General features: G+C 37.6%; 1 protein-coding gene and 1 long non-coding RNA gene across 2 annotated transcripts in view; one reads left to right on the forward strand and one right to left on the reverse strand.

Annotated features, from left to right (window-relative positions):
• ctnnbl1 (catenin, beta like 1) overlaps positions 1-18,700 on the reverse strand; it is an 89,987-nt gene that overhangs the window by 13,529 nt on the left and 57,758 nt on the right. The window contains exons 14-15 of the mRNA XM_081608599.1: positions 4,875-5,012; positions 1,220-1,292 (exon numbers count right to left, since the gene is read on the reverse strand). Of these exons, the coding sequence (XP_081464725.1) occupies positions 1,220-1,292; positions 4,875-5,012 (211 nt within the window). The remainder of the gene's footprint in view (positions 1-1,219; positions 1,293-4,874; positions 5,013-18,700) is intronic.
• On the forward strand, positions 15,618-18,678 carry LOC145552161 (uncharacterized). Its single transcript, XR_014088110.1, has 3 exons — positions 15,618-15,959; positions 18,130-18,253; positions 18,595-18,678. It is a non-coding gene; the product is annotated as an uncharacterized LOC145552161 (long non-coding RNA).

The following is an 18,700-nucleotide window of genomic DNA, read 5'->3' on the forward strand; positions in this document are numbered from 1 at the left end:
GTGTCTGAGTGTGGAGTTTTATCATCTGAATGCCAGCAGTGTGGATAAAAACCAATAAGCGCTCCTGCCTGGATGTATTTTACTGTGTTTACTAGCATTACATCTATATTTTTCCATCTGTATCTTATATACTGTAGGCACTTCAGATCTGCCTCGGTGATACTGTGAGGTCTCTACACACACAAGATGTGTACTGGCTAGTATGAACATCGGAGAGCATAAAAATGTATACAGCACCCTGGAAACTTATTTTCATTCTTTAAAAAGTATGGCATGGATTTTAGGGCTGAAACATCTAATCAGATTAATCACGATTATTTGATTATTAAGATTATCATCAACTAATGTAGTAACCATTAACTAGAGTATAGAGGCTCAAAAAAAGTCAATTTCCTGAAAGAACACCACATTCCAAGCTGAAATAAGTAAAAATTGTACCAACATTATAAACATTTTGGACTTAAGATAAAAAAAAGAAAAAATAAATACAACTTTTTTAATAAATCCATAAATCCGTCCAAACCAGAACCTGATGTGTTTTGGCGAGTTCAAATTATTTTACCTTTTATGGTCCAATTACTGATCAGTTAATAGAAAGTGGTAGTAAACAGATCAGCTCTACACAGTATTGATGTTAAGTCAAGCAACAGAAAAGCTCCAGACCTTTTCACATCATGTTAAAAGTTCATCCTTTGCTACAAATGATCAAACGTTCATTAAAGCAATGTTTTTACTGGAGTTTAGGCTTTAAATGTTCTTATAAATGACTTGAATTGTGTGTTTATTTTCATTTTACTTGTATATCTGCAAAATGTTCATTTGACAATCACTTTTTTGATTAATGACCAAGTAATTGGTTAATCAAATCAATTTCTTGATTAATCAACTATTTGATCAATCAATTATTCAATTAATCATCAGAGTAGTTGCTTACTAAAGTAATTGGTAGCTGCAGCCCTAAAATGAAGCAACTATATCATTGGTGTCAGTGCAAAGAAAGGAAATAATCCAACACTATTCTGCAGCTGTTCAGTAAACATGCAGAAACTTCCATGACACCATAATTTTACATAATTTAATGCTAAAGGAGGGAATTGTTATAGAGGTGAAGATGTGAGGAGGCAGCAAGATCATCACTGAGAAAAACACTGAATTAGTAAAAGAGGGACCCTGTGAAAAACATTCCAGAACTGGCTGGCAGACACTGAGCTGTACTCACCCCTCATGATGTGCCGCACTACTTTGACTGAGCCTCCTCTTATATTAAGAATCTGATGAACCCGCTGCTGCAGCTAGAAGAAAGAAAAAACAAAAACAAATTTATTGTTAAGGACTTTAAAAAAAATGGATCTGTTTTCTGAGTTAAGCTGCTTTAGCCTCTGCAGCTTGCTTGGCACAGAAAAAAATTACAGTAACTTCCAGGTCTGTCTATTTATTATTTAGTGCCTTCACTGACTAGCTGTTAGCATAAAAGCTAGTGTCGCTAACGCTCCCACATTCAATATCTGGTGAGACATTAGCATCTCCCTCACTGGAAACCTTATCAAAACATTAAAGTATTGACGTGCAATACTGGTAATATAGAAATACTGGTTATTTAGTTTTTATAAATGTAAATAAAGTGACCCTGACTTCCTACATTTTGTTTACATGCTTTAGTTCTCCATTAACTTCCTGTCTAACATGCACTGAAAAAAAATTCTATATCCATTGGTAAAAATGATCATAGGCTATAAAAATCATAATAGGATCTAGGCCTGTCACGATAAAACATTTTGCTGAGCGATTGTCTAAAAAATAATTGCGATAAACGATAATATTGTTTCAAGACCTTTTGACACTGATTTAATGGAAATGACGTAATAATGCATGTAATTTCCTGCCATAGACAGATACACTTTATTTTCAAAAGAACACATAACACTGGAACTGATAAACTAAATAAATAAAACCAGAAACAAAAATAAAACGTATTCTCAGTCTCCATTAACAAAAAACGTACTTGAATAAAAAGTAAACAACATAAAGCCAAAGTGGAAATAAATACTGCATTCAACCAAAAGAGTGAAGATTATGAAGTCTGTATAGTTCCCTAATATATTATGGCTACTGAAATGCCTGTTACTCACTCCATTACATTGTACAAAAGCATGTTCAACTCCTTCTATTTCTCCACAATGTGGATAAGCCCCTGATGGATGTTTCCCTTTAACATTTAAACCACTGTTTTGACTTGTGTGCCCATTCCTCAGCCTAGTTATCTTTCCTCTTGCCTCTTCATTATATCGTTACTTCTTACAATTGCCTCTTTTTGTATTTATGCCTTCGTTCTGTATTTTGTTTTTATTTCTGTTCTCCTTGATAGGACCATAAGTTTAATTTCATTTGCCTGGACTGCGTCTCCAGCCAACCTATCTGCTTTTTCATTACACTTGATTCCTATACCAGTTGAACTTATTTTTCTTTGTTGTTGTTTTATGCTATAAATAAAAGAACTAACTTCATCTAAAAGATCTTGATGACTAGCTGATTTTCCACTTTGAAAACTAGCTAAGCAAGACATTGACTTTAAGCAAATAATTCATTTACTGGGTTAGATCTTTGCCTATAGCAACAACAAAAATGAAGCTTAATCGCAGCGCTTTACGACATAGAAAGCAGTTTACGACAAAATGTGAAGACACAGTGGCGCTTTACGACAGGCATGTTTCTAAATAGAGAAGATGATCACATAATGCAGTAGTTCATACTACACGACTTTTTGCCCCTATTTTCCCCTTATGACAATCTTAGAACGTTGGCCGATCTAAGACTGTCGCTGGTGATTTTGTAACCGATCATCCTGCAGTGTGTGGCGTTACGGTGGATTGTCGTTGCCACTTCGATCTAAATCAGGGGTTTTCCCGTTAATGCGGAATGTGACAGGTAGCCAATCATCAATCAAATTGCTCTCAGTTGATGAACCCGGTAAGTTTTCAGTTGTTCTTCGTTAACGTGACATAAATAGTTACTAATAAAATAATTAGCATTAAGAAAATCTAAAAGATGTTGTGGACATTCAATTAATGAGTCACCTTAAAGTTCTTTGATGGTTGTAAAATAGCTATGAAGTTTGATTCTTCAGTGGAAAATGTTTTATAGGTTGGATTTAGTCAAAACTAAAACGACACCCTTGAGACTCGCACGAGTCACTAAAACCAACCTGGTTCAGTAACAAGTGCAAGTTATAATAAAGAGAAAGAGCGACCGTTAACAGGTGACCTCTGTGAAGCTAGCTGGTTGCTAGCTGCTCAATCTGGCTAATTCACAGGGTGAAGAAGGTGGGACATCTGGAAGGAGGTCGTTAGAAACCAGGCTAGTCTTTCTCGATGCTTAAATAGAGTTTACTCAGTTCTGAACAGGGTAAAATCCCATCAGATTTAGAAAACTCAATTCACCCGTTAGATGGAGAGCTGGCTGCACATCTCCCTCCTCTGAGAAGGGAAGTAGAGAGAGAGAGAAGGGGAGGGAGGTGTTGCGCAACACCAGTGTGGCACCATTTAAAGTAACAAAAGCCATCTTTACAGTGATATGAAATTTATTTCCAAAAGCACAGTTAAAATAAGGAAACAAATGCCCAACCTTACTTTTTTATGTTAATTATATAATATTAATCCAGCTGACACTCAGTATTAAGTGTTTTTTATTACATATACTTTAAGTTCTCATTTCAGCTATAAATTGTTCCAATGGACCAGAATCTTGTTCCTTGAACAGATTAGGATGCGTCAATGTGCTAAAACAAAACATGTTCAATAAATGTTTGTGTTGAACATTAGATTTCTTAGAAATCTAAGAAATTATTCTTAGATTTCTTAGGCAATATAAGAATGATTTTTTTTGTGTGCATAAAATCATTCTTAGGTAAAGAGATTTCAGTTTGCTCAGTTCTGCTTATTTTGAGCTGTTTTAGGGCCTCCTGTCACTTAAAATCCAAATAAGCTACCGGTCACCCTGCTGTCTCCCAACTCACTGTTTACACTTGCACCTGAAAATGGTTGCAAACAGATGTGCAACTATACAACTGTACATCTTTGAAAAGCAGATGTACAAGAAGGTACATCTGGTTGGTTGTGCAGGAACCAATAAGAATTCAGCAAATGGTTTCTAGATAAGTCAGCCACAAAACATTTGTTTTTTCAGTTGTAAAATGCAGTAAAACCAGCTGGAGCTCAGCTGGGGTTGGTAAGCAGCAGCAGTGGGCACTGGCCCACAGGTTGTGACTCAACAATACGGACACTTTTGAAACAGCTCATTTTCAAACACCAATAAACATCAACTCATTGCTAAAAACCAGATGAATAGTTTTTTTTAAAGTGCTGAGCTGCTTTTATAAGCAGTCGAGACTCAAATAACATAAGAATCTAAATATTTAAGCAATGTGTACCATCTTTTTGCATGTGTCATTTGCATCTCCTGACACAAAGTGAGCAGAACTGCTTCTTCAATTTCACTTCAATGACTCGCACCAACTGATCAATAGAACTAATAAAAACACGGAGGCTTGGTCAATATCAGACCAACTGTTGGTCTAATAAAGAAGAATTAAAGAACTTAATGATATTTACTTTAAAAAGCATAAAATGAACAGGATCAATGTAAAAAAAAAAGAATACAAAATGTTTCATAAACAAAAGTAGCCATCAATAAGTTCAGTTAGCTCTGATTAGGTGTGAGATGTGTGAGCTAATTGAGTAAAACAACCATACAAACAATCTGATGGCTGTCCAGTTCCACAGGCCGCGTGATTGAAAGCCTTAATGATAATTGATTGGTGAGAAAACTCATTTAAAAAGCCAGATAGTGAGAGTGTGTGTGTGTGTGTGTGTGTGTACCTGTGAGACCCCTGAGCTGCTGATCTCCACCATAATATAGCAGAGCAGCTGCAGAACAAACAGTCCAGCGTCTAGACGGCGAAGGTAGAACTCATCCTCCATGCCGTCGTCCAGGATCTCCCCCCGACGGACCATCTCCTGGAGTAATTTAGATGTGGTTTACAAGCCTTCTCCACAAATCCATTTATCACAGTTTAACAGATGCAGAATCAATAGATTTCACAGAAAAATACCAAAAAAAAAGGACCTGACTAAAGTGAATCGGCATCCTTGCATAGTTATTCATCTCAACAGTGCTGTCAGCATGCCAATAGCACAATGCTGCCAATAAGCGTGCAGTCCACATTAATCATCATTAGAGACTAAAAAGTAAACCTGAGAATGGAGAGGCTGAGACCTGCTTGAATGGCACAGCAGCTGTCAGACGGCTAAAGGGACAGTAGCATAGGTTTTCCAGGCACACAGAATCCTTTAGTAGCACAATCAACCAACTGTGTTACCTTCAGTTATAAAAATTTTAAGTCATAAAATATGACTTCATCAATTTGTGCAAGTTTTTATTATTATTTCTATTATTAACATGGATTTATCCAGGAAAATCCAGTTGAGATTAAAGATATCTTTTATAAGAGAATACTAGCCAAGACTTAGAAGACTGTGAGGCATAAAGCTGCTGACAAAAATGCAATTATCGTGACTAATTAATGACAAAACATACAAAACAAATAATAAATTTCATGATGTCACCAATAATTTGAACAATTATAGATTTAAATCAGTGTGATTCCACAGATTGGTCCTTATTTAGGATCTTTCTCAATCTTGTGAATTATGTCAGAGTATGAATCAAACCAAAACAATCACCTTTTTTCTTTTATTCTTTTTAACAATGTTCTTAGAGTAAACAAAGATCATGCAATTAAAATGCCAGTTCTCAAAGAAGCATCTCCATAACCCATGACGTTTAGAATAAAAATTTATTACAAAGATGCCACTAAACATAATCAAAAACATCAGAGGGCTCCTTCATAAATAATGAATTAATTCTTAAATAGATCTGATGTTTTCACAGTGCAGATGTTCTGGTACAAAAACAGCAATAATATTCTGGAGAGAAAAAGTCTTTCTTCCTTTTTTTGTGGTTCTTCTTTTCTTATGAAGACGCACCGATCCGATATTGATACCAATATCTGTATCAGTCCTGATAATGTTTTTACCTGTTAGCTTGTGAAGTTATAGATTTATTTCAGTGAGCTGTACTGGTGAGGAGTTATCACATAAATTTATAATTCAGAACATTTATGTCTGTGTTTAAAAAAAGAAGCGTTTGAAGTCAATTTCTGCCCTGATTTTCTGTATCGGATTAGCATCGTCTTATATTAAACCTCAGACATCGGTATCAGAAGAGAAAAAAGTGGATTGTGCATCTTTATGAGATACTGTATAATCCAGCATATTATGATCTTTGAGGGGACGATAATGAAAACGGTAAAACTCTAAGAGGAACACATTTGTTCAGCTGGGAGATGCATATTTTGCATATTTGTTGGGTTTGTGTTTAAAAAATTAATTTCTGAATCATTTTATTCTAACTAACCCACTCTGAACAAGTCCGTAAAATAAAAAGTGTCAGCTTCTTTTAATTATTAGTAAAACAATGGAAACAATTACAGCAAAAACTGTTAATAAGGTCAATAAATGAGAGACATTCATCTTGTTTTACTTCCTCTGGGTACAGAGTTCTGTTTTATGACAAAGAGCACCGATATCGTTTGTAAAATAGTTCCACATCTGTGCCTGGTGGCCTGATAAGGATGCACACAAAATGAATTAATGCCATGTTAACATAAAATTGCTTTCTTTTCTCATCCGTTAGAAACACTCGGGTCCATCTCAGTAGTTTGTGGCAAAATTGGAAAACTAACACTGATTTTTAAATCAGTGCTTTTAAGCAGATAAGGAATAACGCATCCATGTAATCACTGAGGGAGATGAACAGAGCAGACACGAACACATGCTCTGGTCAGTTTCTTTCAACATTTCTCAGAAAAAAAATCTACATGAATGGATGCATTTTCTGATTATCACTTTGAATAATTTAATCTTTCATTTTTATTATTGCACTCTCAGCTGCAAACAAATGGACACTGTATTAAGAACATAACATCGATCAAGGATTAAAGAAAATTTAATTAAATGAAACGGGAAAAAATTATTTTGAGAAACTTATGTTGAATATGGTAAAGAAAACAAGTTTTCTGGAAAAAAGAAGAGATTTTTAGGAGTAAATCATTATGATTCTTTTTTCCAGCCAGACGTTACACACACAATCAACTGGTTAAGGATCACATGATTTTTTTTTATATGGGGATGTCAAACAATGTGGTAATTTGCAAAACATGTTATAAAACTATTGCCACAAAAGCTTTTACCACAAATATATTCCCCCCCCTAATCAGACTACTTTTTTTACATGCCATTCATAGCCGCGGTAGAATTAGTCCGTTAAAGTGAAACCTGGAGACGTAGGTAGGATTAATTTATTGCTATGCAATGGGAAAAATAACTCAAAACTACTCATTCTTTTCTTTTTTTGTTTTCGCATACGGCGCCATCCAGGGGATATGGGGAAATTTTTTTGTTTTGCGTTCCCTCGCAATAATCTACTGATCAGTTCATGCGGCATAATTGATACTGTAAGCCTCTTGCGGTGGCCGCCGTACTTTCTGCTTTAATACAAGCTTATGTAAGGTTTTTCCATGAATGTTAAAATCTCGTTGTAAAATATCTGACGTTTATATATTTTCCTTTAGTATAGAAATGCACCACAAACCTATGATATAAACAGAAACTTTCCGTAAGTAGGAAAGAAATAAAAATACATCTAAACTATTTGGACTGTTTCTGAGTTATTATCGCGGGGTAATCAGTCATCTGACCGTTTTGATTGTGTCTCTATTGTGTTCTTAACAGACATAAACATGCAGTAAATAAATTGATTTTCAATAATTTTTTGTAAACACGTTTTATCGTTATAAAACACAGCAAACTAATGGTGGTAGAGGGCCTCACTGGGTTAACTTGGGGAATCTCATCTGTCCTTGTATCAATCAATTCCAAATCTCTTATTTGTTCTGTCACAATCATCGATTTATTAAATTGTTATCATCATGCTCCAAACTTTGCGACGACTGACCACCGATCACCCGCTTCCTCATACACAGAGCCAGCAGCCAGTCACCTTCCCATTCATACTTGATGACGTCACGCCCACATCGACACGCCCACCACCAGGTGTCAAAGCCGCTGCTTCTGTCATATCAATAATTACTTATTTCATTCATATGGCTTACAGAGCCTCAGTGAAAACGTGTTTATTATTATTAACTCCTTGGTGCAAAAAACTGATTGAAAATCGATTCATTTACTGCATGTTTACGTCTGTTAAGGCTAAAATGGAACGGCACTGAAAGCAGCTCTTTAAACCATTCAGACGAACACAATAGACACAATCAGATGACTGATTACCCTCTGATAATAACTCAATAGTCCTTGGAAAACCTTACATAAGCTTGTATTAAAGCAGAATTACGGGGGCCACCGTAAGAAAGGCTTACAGTATCAATTATGCCGCATGAACTGATCAATAGATTATTGCAAGGGAACGCAAAAAAAAAAAAGATTCCACATGTCCCCTGGAGAGCTCCATATTTTTAGATGCCGTTCATAGCCGCACTGCCGCAGTAGAATGGACCTTACCACAGGGGCCGCGTTTCATTGGCTAATGCCGATTTCATGTCACAACGCAGATACCACGTGTGTGACCATCTCACAAACACAAGCTACAGTAGTAAATACATGCTAATGTACATTGTGGACTAGTAGACCGGCAGAAAGTTTTTGCGTCAGGACTCGTAAAAAAATGGTTCTCCGTCAGTGGGGTATCTGTACAGGCGATGTCAGGTATCCAGATCGTATTTGTGGAACTAAAATTTACAGATTTCCAAAATCTGAAATGGAAAGTCTTGCTTGGATCAAAGCTTGTGTACGACCGCATTTGCAGCTCAACCGTCGTAGGATCAATAAGAACAAAGGAGTGTCTGCTGGCGTGAGTATTATTGCTTTGCTTTCTTTGTGTTTAGTGAATGAAAAAAAGAAAGTCAATAATAAACACATCCATTATGAAAATCTTTTAGCCAAGTACAGCATAATGGCAGTACCGATACAACTTCTACATCCTGAAGCCTGTCTGTTACAGTCTTACGTTAGCTGAACAGATCAATATGCAATATATACCGTATCTGACATACATTAAAGATTTTATTTTACCTGAAAAGGCTTTTTACTAAACTGTAATTGTGTTACCCTCCGAGTACCGTGTATCAGGCCTAGGCACATACAAACATTTGCCAACAGAAATTACCCTCAAAACCATGAATGTCCGACTTACCCAGCCTTGCAAGAACAATAGGTGTCAGTGATCTTGTCCATGGCTATATTTATGCTTAGGGTGTTAGGATCTGCTTTTTTCTTCATCGTCCGGTAGCATTTAGCTGTGACGCACACAATGTTGGAGGCATCGAGTGTCTCAAACACCTTGATGTCGTCCAAAAAAGATGACATGAACTTGTTGGTTCCATTGTCGTGGCTGATATTTTTTTGAAAATCCGGTAGAAATGCTACACTAATCGACTCAGAAATACTCTGCAGAGAGTCAGTCAAAATGAAATTACACATAGGAACTAAGCACCGCGAGGCTTTCTTTGTGAGACATGCAGTCATGTGAGACTTTCGAGGGGCGTTTCTGGGCGGAGCTTGGTAAGGTCCATTAGTCCGTTAAAGTGAAACCTGGAGACGTAGGTAGGATTAATTTAGTGCTATGCAATGGAAAAAATAACTCAAAACTACTTTTTTCTTTTTTTTTCTTCTCGCTCTGTCGGCTTTACGATATGTGCAGACTCGTTGCCATAGTAACTGACAACAACGTAACTTTATGTATCAGGATTCAGCACCAAAAACACTCAAACATTACCCTACATAGAACAGAACACTTAGTTCGTTACAGTTAGGCTTGATGTGTATTTTGCGATTATTAATGAGTGATCACTGTGGTAGATTAGCCACAGATGCTATTAACCACGGTAGCACAGCGGTGGCTGATTAGCTAAACACCTGCTTTAGGTCGCCTTTTTTATTTTTAAGCTGAACAAAAACACACCTTATTCCACAGCACATCTATATGTTAAGTTTGTCAAAGTCAAGCATAACTGACTTCTCCCTCGTTATTTTTTTCTTAGTTAAAACTTCTTTCTCACCTTGTTATCTAGTCCAGTGTTTTTCAACCACTGTTCTGTGGCACACTAGTGTGCCGTGAGTAATCGTCAAGTGTGCCGTGAAAATTATTCAAGTTCACCGACGGTACCGTATTTTCTGGACTATAAGCTGCTACTTTTTTCCGAAGCTTTGAACCATGTGGATTGTAGCCCAATGTGGCTTTTCTGTGGATTTTTATTCAACCACCAGGGGGCTCTCTAGCAGGAAGTGACTCATTAGAAGTCAAAATTGTAAATCAAAGAAGAACGTGCTAATTTTCATTTAGAGCCATACATGCCAGCAGCAGGCACGACAGAGAAATGTTTTCAAACTCATATCGTGCAGCTTTTAAGTTGAGGGCTGTCGATCTGGCTCTACAGGAGGGAAATAGAGCCGCTGCATTTAAGCTCAGTGTGAACGAAACCATGGTTCGGTTTTGGAGACGGAGTGCTGCGTCCAGCAGATTTATTAGGACGAGGCACTCTGCTGCCCTCTGCTGGGTCCTTATGGAAAACCGGGAGCAGCTTCCAGTTTTTTAAATTTTTTCTTTGTTGAAGGTGCTAGTGTGGTGCGCTCAATAGTCCGAAAAATACGGTAATTGGTTTTAAAAGATTTTGTGAAAATGAATTTTCTGCAAATAATACCATCTTCAAGAGTCAGCTGCAGCAGTGACTAGCGGCGTAATCATGATTACATGATTACGCCGCTAGTGTACTGTGTACTTACTGCCATCTAGTGGCAAGAGTTCTTACCACTAGATGGCAGTAAGTACACAGAATTTTACATTAAAACGAGAATTGGTGATGCATGAATGTTACAGGTAGCGGTGAGAGCATCGTATCTAGCTAGACAGTGATGGAAAAGACAGTGAAGCTCAGCAGTAGTTGGAAAGAGCATGAGTCCATTTCCCACAACATATCTGTGTGAAGTGAGCTTCTCCAGTCTGGCTACTATAAAAACTAAAACCAGAGAGACAGAGATGTTGAGGAAGAGTTTTGTCTTTCTTCAATTTCTGCCAGGAAATCGGCTGTTTTCATCCAAACATGCACATGTTTCACACCAGGTGGGTAAAATATACAGATATTGACATTTTGTACATGCAACTCTTCATATTGTAACAGTGAATATGAAGTGAAATGTTTCCCAAATATTATTGCTTCTTTCAGAATAAGAATTATTTTCTGTATTCCGGCTATAAGATGCTTGTGGATTAGTTTGTAAAACACTTTGACGTTTTCTACAACTTCTTTAAATTTAACACCACAGTGTTGTGGCTGTTCAGGTGTATTTTTGAAGTGAATATGTTAAGTGCAATTTGAAATAAGAAATGTAAAATGTGATAAAAATACATTTTAGTGTTTATTTGATTCCTATTCAAGAGACTTTGATAAGAATGACTATATATGTAATATAGGCGGCTACAGAGTATCTTTGTTTCCATTTTTGGTTGGTGGTGTGCCTCGAGATTTTTTCAATTAAAACAGTGTACCTTGACTCAAAAAAGGTTGAAAAACACTGGTCTAGTCATAGTGTGTAGACAAAATACTGCATCACTTTTTATATGAGCTCACATTTAAGTCTAGCAGGGAAATGGGGGCAGGAACTTGCGTGGGTGACATCAAGCTGCAAGGGGTCTATAGTTTAAAATAACATTGGAACTTAGTTAAGAATACCGTGATAAGTATCGTCTATCATGATATAATAAAAATGTATCAGGATATTAGACTTTCCTCATATCCCCCAGCCCTAATATCAAGTGCTTAACCTGACAAAAGTATCCAATGCTTTTTTAAACCACATTTGCAATACATCTTATTGGGATTTTATCAATGGACCAACAGAAAGAAGCACATTGTGAAATGTATATGTACCGTTTAACTTTCAGAAAAGTAACCCTTAAAATCCAGAGCAACCAAACGTCTCCAGAAGCCAAAATTCAGATAGGAGAATCTAATAAAAACCACAATTAGACACTCAAATTCCAGCCTTTATGGAAAAATGGTGACAAAAAACCAAGGTGAAAAAAACCCCATAAGTCCTGTTTGCCACAAGTCAAGGAGCTGAATACAAATGCTTGCCCCACTAATCATTTCTGCAAAAATGTGAAAACCATGACCCATTTTAGTTCCACTTTATAACTAGAATCTGCTTTGTGTTAATCTATCAGATAAACCACCACAGAAATACATGGAAAGATGGAACATGGAGGGACTGAGCCAGGAATTAAACAGTGGCCCAAAACATTCAGAGTCTAACACACTGGGTTACCGCAGAAACCCGCTGCTTTGCTGCCCCCCAAGAAGGACAAGTAGAAAAACATTTCCAAACAAAACGTTATGACAAGGCGACAGTAGCGTCCTCCAGGGAGCCTCACTCTAATAGAACAGAGACAAGATGTCCAACACGAGTCGACTCGAGCCAGACCTTAAAATCTCCAGGAGGATGAGATTTTTTGAGCAATGACAAGTGCATTAAATATTCATTATCATGAGCAAAAAGGAAGAGGACGTGTGGGATATTAAAACGGGAGCTGACGTCGCCGCGCTCGTTACAGCCACAGAGTTTTGTCCACTCATGAGTTCTGACACCGTGGCCAAATATCTTTTATGTGTCGGCTCGGCCCCTGGGGCCGACGCCAGATAGAGGTAGCGAAGAAAGAAAAACGTGTAGAAAAGAGGGATTGGACAAGTAAATTACTGCAACCTCAGGGGAGCCCTGCAGCCCTGCTACAGTACAGACAAAGTAATAAGCAGTGATTTTCAGTTTCAGTCCCTTTACTGTAACTCAGCTGCACTCTGCAGCTGTGTTTGTGGGATGGAGTGTGTATGATTTATGGCAGGCTGTATGTAACTTTTTAAGCCATTTATTAGTATTGTGCAGGTGTGCATGACATGTAAGCAACCAACATTTATTGGTTTATAGTCCTATGGTTTCTTTGTGCTGCGATGCTTAAATGGAGATTTCTGTAAACATTTTTTGCTAAACCCACACACTGTGGGAGTGAGCATGAGTAAGATATATTGTCTTTGTAAGGCTTAAGCAAAGGCAGGAAAGTGAAGCTAGATAGCCTTATTATGAACCGCTGGCACACAGGATGAAGCTGAAGTCAAGTTTAGAGAAAATAAGTGAAACTCGGAGACCCAGAGGCAACATGCTGATTTCTTGTTGCGACAGAGAGAAAATGAACAGCCTCGCTCTCTTGGGAGAACATCAATTATGGTTTGTTCCACAAAGTGGGGCAAAGCAAAAAACAACAGGAGGGGAAGGAACTCACAAATAAAAACATGCTCAATGTGTCACAATCTGTCTAGATATTAACATGTTTTACAGTAGAAACAGTTTAACTAATCAGTAGTTTAGATGGGGCCTAAATAAATCAGACCAGGCCCATAGGCATTGTGTCATTATCCAAACTGACTGGTTAACTGTAATTATGGGCCCAAGCCCAAAGAAAAGCCGATGTATTATTTCAATTACGATTTACTGCTGACTTCCATTTCTAGAAGTAACGAGTGTAACTTCTCCTGTTTTTAGCTTTTATTTAATGTCTTCCATTTTGTCGCTAGTTGTAACCGCAGGGTGAGTCAAGGTCAAATCCTCTGGGATGTGTGACTGGTACCATCTTCTCACTGCAGTGTGCTCTGCTTGTTACAGATCAACTTCAGTAATCACTTCATTTCCTTGACAGGTTCAAATATCTATTCATCTATTTGTAGTAAATGAACACTACTTTGTCTTGGGAGTTCTGATGAGCTTTTCCCTGTGCTGAATGTATTACAGGTTTATTAAACACACCACAGAAACCTGAACTTGACCATCAAGCTAATAATTCTGACCCAACTCTCGGCTCAGGTTTGGGCCAAAACTATAAACTCTAGTCAGCAGCATGCTGTTGTTGGTTTTAGAGGGATTCTTTTAATGCTCTTTGGTTGCATGTGTACGGCAAACCAGTTTGTACTTTAATTCTGCCTGGATGACAGAACAACACTCCTTCCCTACTGCTTATCTTCTCTTCCTGTTTTCCTCCTTCACCTCCATCTTTTGACTAATCTATCCACTGCACACACTGAAACCATCTCTGCCTTGCATCTTCAGCTCCATCTCCAAGAATCAACCTGACCTCCTCCTTCCGATTACTCATTTCTAATCCTTTCCATTCTGGTTCCTCACAATAAAATCATCTGCTATGCCACCCGTCTTTTTGTTAGTGCCTCCATCCCCAATCTATCACAGTTGTCATAGTTACCATCTTGTCAACGTTTCATTTCAAAAATACAAATATCCTTTTGTTACAAATCAGCCATCAGACATACCTCTATGTCAAATCAAATTTATCAAACAAACTAGTTTAGTTTCAGGTTTGGACAATTTTACTGAAGCAGATTCATCATCTTATTTTTTAAGAGTACAAACTTTTTTTATTGTACCTGTAGCAATATTTTTTATAAGAAATAACACAAACCACAGTAGTAATTCTCTAAATTTAGCAACCTTGAACCCAAGGGAGGGAGGCAGTGGTGAGTCCTGATTTACGGATCAATACGCCACAAAGCAGTTAAAGTAAAAAATCTGTCAGAATCAGATTTATTTGCCAAGTTTGTACACACAAATCTGACTTCGGTTCCACTTTATCAAAAGAAATTAAGCATTATGTGATGATTAAAAATATCCTTAGATACATTTTTTGCAACAAGTTATTTAGGAAAACATCCTTTGTTTCTAAGCTTCCAGTAGTTTGATTAATTGGTTTAATTATTTGATGACAAATAACTTGCTGTGAAGTCTGTACTTTTGCTTATCAGCTGCAGCACATGTAGCATGAAGCTGCATTCAAGTACTGTTCGCAAACTACATAATCCATAGTAAAGTGGCTCTACAATATTTTCCTTGTTATTAAAAATGTGGATATTTCAGGTTTGCTCAACTTGTCCAAGTCATTATATTTAAACAGTTTTTTGTTTTCTTGCGATAATGTAATAGTTTATATTTTAAAAATTCTCAAAAATCTTTAAAACAACATGAATTATTCATTTAAATGTTGTAAAAATGCAACGTTTCTTTTTTTGACAAGATAAAACACTGAGTCTAAGAGAAAACACTGCAAATTAAATTAAACCTCAAAACAATGAATGGAGTTTTAAAACCAGTCTTTCCTGGTTTTAAAACTCTTTCCTGGTTTTAAAACCAGGAAAGACTGAAAACTTTTATGAATGAAAGAATAACCACAAGAAAGCTGTGAAACAGAAGGAAAGATGGAGATCAAAGAAGATTTAATAGCAGGGAGACAATTTATTCTTAGAATGACTATAAATAGCTCATCTGGGTGCAAAACCAACACCAGAGAATTGCTCTGTTTTTAACCATCAGCAAACCTAATCTAGGCCATTTTGCTCAGCATTAAACAACAATCTGAGTGAGTAACTAGTGGGAAAGCACATTGAAGCATTTTACAGAATCGAGGTCAGCCTAAGACACGTTTTGCTGAGTTTCCTCAATCTCACAAGAGTTGTTAGCAACAAACAGAGAAAGAGGAAACGGTTAGGAGGGGGAAATGTGAAGACAGCGGAAAGTGGGGCCAACAGCAGAAAAAGACAGAGAAAACTGAAAGATTTATACACGAGGAGATCAAACACATTAAAGTTTGTATGGAAAATGCCAGGAACAAGTCACAGAAGAAAAAGTGGAAGAGGAGCATATTAGAAGTGACAGAAAAGAAATATTGAGGAGGAGGAAGACTGGGACATTATTCCAAGACAGGAAAGTAACTTGAAGGTAAACGGGATGAGAAGGATAAAGGGAGGATAGAGGAAGAGAGATACCAAGGTGGGACTAAAATAAGCAGCTTATTAAAGGCACACGGAAAGAGCAGCAGCAGCTTTTCCACTGCTGTCCTCCTGAGAAATATGGGGATAATATGTTGCAGAGGAAAAAATAAAACATTTTGCTTACCGCTCCTTAAAAACAGGCTTAACTAGGGTGAAACCAAAAAGGCAGGGCGCAGAGAGATAAAGCACTGCTGCTGACGGCAGCCGATTCGGGCCGAGGCGCGGGACAGAACTGGGTTGGCGTCTTTATCAGCTTATTTAAAGGAACGTGGCATTTGGTGGGGGCTTTGGTTCACACCAACTTAAAATATCATCATGGAGATGTTGCAGCCTGTTCAATGGGAAAAGAAATGGTGGGACTATGCTGAGGCCGGCGGACGGCGCGGAACAGTTATTCCTCTGTGATACGTTAAATAATTTACCACAATACAATACGGACTTTTTAATGCTTTATAAAGCTAACTGATAAAGTACGACAATGCAAAAGCCTAAACTGGTGGTCACACTTTGAGATAAAGAACTTACAATTTGCAAAATAGTATTTTTTTTAATTTAGTTTAATGCCAACATGAAAAACTGAGATTAAATTTAAGATTAAGATTAAATTTAAGATTAAACTTTATTTGAAGCTTCTCTACTTGACTTAAGTAGGTATCAGATTCTCTCTATTTTTGTTATTGTGTGTTGTTGTGTGACAGAAAGTAAAGCCACAATATGTAACTTTTATTTTCTTTAAAAAGGGGGGGGATTTTTACATATTTGTTAAAGCTGTCACTATGTTGAGACAGTATAGTAGGATATAAATAATCTGTGAAAAAACAAACAACCAGAGCCAGGGGGACGGCCTTAACGCTGCCAATCATTCTTGAGTACATGATGCTCACAACCTAGCTACAGCTGGTTCACCACAACAGACTCAGCCATGAATGCTCAAGTTAGTTAGCATGGCCACTCATGACAGCAGATTGCAGCACGTACACAAGCATGATTGACCGCCGCAAGACCCTCCTCCTGGCTCCGAGCAGTACAATTCTGTAGACGACAGTAGGATCACTGAGAGGCGGAGGAGATAAGTTTTTTCACAGATTATCTGTATCATACCATACTGTAAAGACATAGTGACAGTTTTAACAAATATGTAAAAAGAAAAAAAAATTGAAAACAGTCTGAAAGCAGGATTTCATGTCATTTGTTCTCAAAACGTTTAATACTTTGCTTACATTTTCATTTTGAAAGCAGAAATTCATATCTTTCTTCTGAAAACTTGAAACGCTTGTCAGGGGCACCTTATGGGGGGAAGTTAGGACAATTCCAAGGGCCCCTGACCAACAGGGGGCCTTCCATATTTTTTTTTTCATAGAAATTAAATAAAATGGGGCCCTGTCAATTACAAAATTAATCATATTGTGCTTTCTAAAATTGCCGCTCCAGGTTTTCCACAACGATGCAGCAGCAGCAGAGGGGGGCGGACATCCAAAATCTGAGTCATAACAGGTCAATTGAATATCACATTTATTACGGTTGAAAAAGAAAAAGTTGCCAAGTTTAGATTCAACTGAACTGATTACGGTAGTTTCCAAACGGTAACTGTAAAAGTGCTGATCTGTTGTGTTTGCTATTGGCATGTGCTAAATGAAAATGGGCGCTTTCTTCTTCTTCTTCTTTAGATTTCAACAGCAGCTTGCATCGATTATTGTTGCACTACTGCCATCTAGTGGATCCTAATATCGATGCCTCAAATTCTCATAATGATCCCAGTATTATTTAAAAAAACAAAAATATTATTTTTCCCCTCAATACTATTTCACTGATCAACAACATTTTCAAATTTCAATTCCCCCGTTTTAATGGGTAATTTATTCTTTCATTTCCAATTTTGACTTCCAATGATTCTCTTCCTGCTAAAGAGCCCCCTGGTGGTTGAAGAAAAATCCACATATGAGCTGCACTGGGCCATAAACTACATGGTTCAAAGCTATAAGAAAAGGCCAGACAGTTTGACATTCTCTCCTCCTCCTCCTCCTTTTTTCCTCCTCCTTAGGAAAAAAGTAGCGGCTTATAATCCGGAAAATACCGTATATGAAAAAAAAATCTAAATGCTCTCTGGTATTGTTCAGGGGGCCGGACCAAATGTGGAGGCGGGCTGGATCCAGCCCGCGGGCCGTAGTTTGGGGACCACTGTCTTAAAGGGACAGCAACCCGCCTACATGAACTGGAAATGTTTGGCGGCTCCACAGGGAGGTCAGCATCCCCTCTTCATCTCTGCTCCACCTTCTCCACTAAACGCTCTACTCTCTCTATTATCTTCATATTCATCTGGTGCTAGTAGTTTACCAGCCTTTCACTCTGCTGTTAAGCTGAATCAGATTAATAAAATATTAGGACTATTACATCCAAAGTAATTTTTTCGAATGACGTAAGGAGCAGAAACGATCAAAATGTGTGTTTCTTTTTGCTTTGTGTGTGTCTTGCTGTGAACTGAGGTGGTTTATAGCAATGTGGTTTTAAAGATAGCAGCACACGCGGACGCCGCTCCTTATCGCCAGGTTATCATGAACAACCCTTCTGTCTCCATCCCACAGGCGGAGGCGAGAGAGCGACAGAGGAAAACGGGACAGAGAAAAGAAAAAGAAAAAAACGAAGGAGGAGGAGGAGAGGAGAATGTCAAACTGTCTGGCCTTTTCTTGG

This window comes from Poecilia reticulata, chromosome 7, assembly GCF_904066995.2.
Source record: "Poecilia reticulata chromosome 7, P_reticulata-male-v2, whole genome shotgun sequence".
Classification (NCBI taxonomy): domain Eukaryota; kingdom Metazoa; phylum Chordata; class Actinopteri; order Cyprinodontiformes; family Poeciliidae; genus Poecilia; species Poecilia reticulata.